The sequence below is a fragment of the Nicotiana sylvestris genome, unplaced genomic scaffold, assembly GCF_000393655.2.
Source record: "Nicotiana sylvestris unplaced genomic scaffold, ASM39365v2 Un00009, whole genome shotgun sequence".
Lineage (NCBI taxonomy): Eukaryota > Viridiplantae > Streptophyta > Magnoliopsida > Solanales > Solanaceae > Nicotiana > Nicotiana sylvestris.
Window position 1 is genome coordinate 71,717 of NW_027184345.1, and position 3,480 is coordinate 75,196.

The 3,480-nt window shown below is 42.0% G+C and overlaps 1 protein-coding gene across 1 annotated transcript; it reads right to left on the minus strand.

Annotated features, from left to right (window-relative positions):
* Window positions 1-2,487: 2,487 nt before the first annotated feature.
* LOC138884634 (uncharacterized) lies at window positions 2,488-3,098 on the minus strand. The gene is made up of 2 exons (XM_070165645.1): window positions 2,937-3,098; window positions 2,488-2,886 (listed from the first exon to the last, which is right to left on the minus strand). Exons 1-2 carry the CDS (start codon window positions 3,096-3,098, stop codon window positions 2,488-2,490), a joined length of 561 nt encoding a protein of 186 aa, XP_070021746.1.
* Window positions 3,099-3,480: the final 382 nt, after the last annotated feature.

Here is a 3,480-nt window from a genome sequence, read left to right on the forward strand (position 1 = left end):
CATCCTCCGATTCTAATTCCACAACTCCAAAAGGGGATACATTGACCACTTTGAACGGACCGAACCATTTCGATTTAAGCTAGCCCAGAAACAATTTGTGCCTTGAGTTGAAGAGCAAAACCAAGTCACCTGACTTGAACTCTCTTTTCAAGATCTTTTTGTCGTGGACGAACTTCATCCTTTCTTTTTACACAACTGCACTTTCATATGCATGGAAAAGGAAATTACTCCATTTCATTGAGTTGTGTTAACCTCAAATTTGCAGCTTCCACCCCGTCCAAGTTCAACCTCTTTAAAGCCCACATGGATTTGTGTTCCAGTTCTATGGGCAGATGATAAGCTTTGCTGAAGACTAACCGATAAGGAAAAGGGCCAATAGGGGTTTTGTACACCGTGCGGTATGCCCACAATGTGTCATCTAGCTTCCTTGACCAATCAGTCCTGTTTACATTGACAGTCTTTGCTAGAATGTTCTTTATCTCCCGGTTGGAAACTTTAACTTGGCCACTTGATTGGGGATGATAAGGTGTGGTCAGCTTATGCTTGAAGCCATATTTCTCTAGTAGCCCGGTGAAAGCCTTGTTACAAAAATGAGACCCACCATCACTAAGAATGCCTCTAGGAGTGCCAAGCCGTGTGAATATGTTTTTCTTTAAGAATGTGGTCACACTCCTTGCCTCGTTGTTTGGTAAGGCAATTGCTTCAACCCATTTGGAAACATAGTCCATAACCACCAAGATATACTTCATACCACAAGAGCTTACAAAGGGACCCATAAAATCAATTCCCCACACATCAAAGATCTCTATCTCCATCACAAAGTGCATTGGCATTTCATGCCTCTTGGATATTGATCCTTTCCATTGCCATTAGTCACAAGCCTTGCCCATTTGATTGGTGTCACGATAAATCGACAGCCAATAATAACCACATTCAAGAACCTTAACCGTTGTTCGATTTCCCCCATGGTGACCCCCAACCGGTGATTCGTGACATGCCTTTAGAATTGGCATAATATCCTCTTCTGGAACACATCTTCTGATGATGTTATCAGCACGAACACGGAACCAATGCCATGTTTTGAAATTTTATGCCCCAATACAATGCCTTCATCCACCATAAAATGGCATTTCTCCCAGTTGAGTACAAGGTTGGTCTCCTCACATCTCTTAAGAACTTGTCTAAGATTGTTGAGCCAATTCTCAAAAGAGTCACCTACCACCAAAAAGTCATCCATGAAAACATCTAGAAAATCCTCCACCATGTCGGAGAAGATGGACATCATGCACCTTTGAAAAGTAGCCAGAGCGTTGCACAAACCAAACGACATCCGGCTAAAGGCAAACGTTCCATAAGGGTAAGTGAGTGTTGTCTTCTCTTGATCCTCCAATGCTATGTTGATTTGGTTCTAACCGGAATATCCATCAAGAAAGCAATAGAATGACCTTCCTGCTAGACGATCAAGCATTTGATCAATAAAAGGCATAGGGAAATGGTCCTTGCATATGGCACTGTCGAGCTTCCAATAATCTATACACACCCTCCATCCAGTCACCGTTCTTGTTGGGATGAGATCATTTTTAGCGTTTTCAATTATGGTCATGCCTCCTTTTTTTGGCACACATTGCACCGGGATCACCCAAGAACTATCGACAATGGGGTAGACTACCTCGGCATCCAACCGCTTGATGATTTCATTCTTTACCACCTTTTGCATATATAGGTTCAACCATTGTTGATGTTCCACACTTGGTTTCATCTCACTCTCCAATTGGATATTGTGTTCACAAATTCCGGCAGGAATCCCTCGGATGTTCGTAATTGTCCATCCAATAGCTTGCCTATGCTCCTTCAAGACTTCCAACAATTTTTCTACCTGCACATCATTCAACAAAGAAGAAACAATTATCGGTAAAGTATCATTTGAGCCAAGATATTTATACCTCAAGTGTGGTGGAAGTGGTTTGAGCTCTAGTTGCGGTGGCTCAATAATAAGAGATTTTGCGGGAGGAGTGGCTCTATTCTCCAAGTCGTGAGAGAGCTTTGCCGGAGCATAAGTGTAGGACCCAAGCCCCTCCAATGCATTGACCGATTCCATATACCCTTCCATATCTTCACCATCAAAGTTCACCAAAATAGCCGCCAATGCCTCACCGAGGCATTGTTCTTCCATCTTCATTTCAACCGCATCTTCCACTTCATCAACAACATCAATCACCGAGATGTTTTCATATTCGTGTGGTAGTTTCATACCCTTGCTTGCTTGGAATGTGACCTTTTCATCATTCACACGGAATTTGATCTCATTCCGTTCTGAATCCATTAGTGCTCTTCCTGTGGCTAGAAATGTCTCCCCAAAATGATAGGGATATCTTTGTCAACCGCACAATTAAGAATTAAAAAGTCAGCGGGTAAATGAAACTTTCCCACTTTAACAAGCACATCATCGACAATTCCCACCGGTCTCTTTATGGAACGATCTGCCATTTACAATCTTATACTTGTGGTCCTTGGCATACCTAACCCTGTTTGCTTGTAAATGGAAAGACGTATTAAGTTGATGCTATCCCCATTATGACAAAGGGCTCTTGCAAAATCATGTGCCTCAATAGTACAAGGAATGGTAAAAGCTCCTAGGTCTTCTTTCTTTTGAACGGTGGATTTTGCAATGATGGAACTAACCCGGTGAGTTACATTCACCACTTCATTCTTGGTGGTTCTCTTCTTGGTAATCAAGTCTTTCAAATATTTAGCAAAACCCGGCATCTCTTGAAATGTTTCCACAAATGGAATATTCACCGATGATTTCTTGAGAATATCATAGAACTTTTCGAGTTTGCTATCATCAACCTTCCTAGCAAGTCTTAAGGTAATGGAGGAGGAGGTCTAGGAATAGGTTGTAGAGTTTTTGATGTCTCTTTTACCTTTTCCTTTACCTCTTCCCACTTTTCTTCTTGCACTTTCAACTCTTCCAGGACCTTTTTAACTTCAACAACACTTGGCTCTTCAACCTCAATTTCATGTTCGGACTCTTCAACTTCAACCACTTGTTCGCTCCCTCCTTGTAGTACCTTCCCACTCCGAGTAGTAAATACCATGATATGAGAAGTTGGACCACTCCCACTTCTCTTTGGGTTCGCAATTGCATCACTTGGAAGTGTCCCTTTTTACTTCGGATTTTGTTCCCTAGAGAGGTCTCTCATTTGCATATCCAATTTTTGCATTGATGCGGTGTGACAACCAACAAGCTCGATAATATTCCTCATAGAAGTGTTGGATGTCTCTGGATTTTGCAATACCCGTTCAAGCATGATTTTCAACTTAGAATCATTTGAGGAACCTTGATTTGAATATTGACCCTTTGGAGGAACATAAGGCTTTGAACTCTGATTTGAGAAGTTGTTATTGTTCCAATTTCCTTGATTTGAGCCGCCTTGGTCATTTTGCCACTGTTGGTTGCCTTGCCCTTGCGGGTGAGGC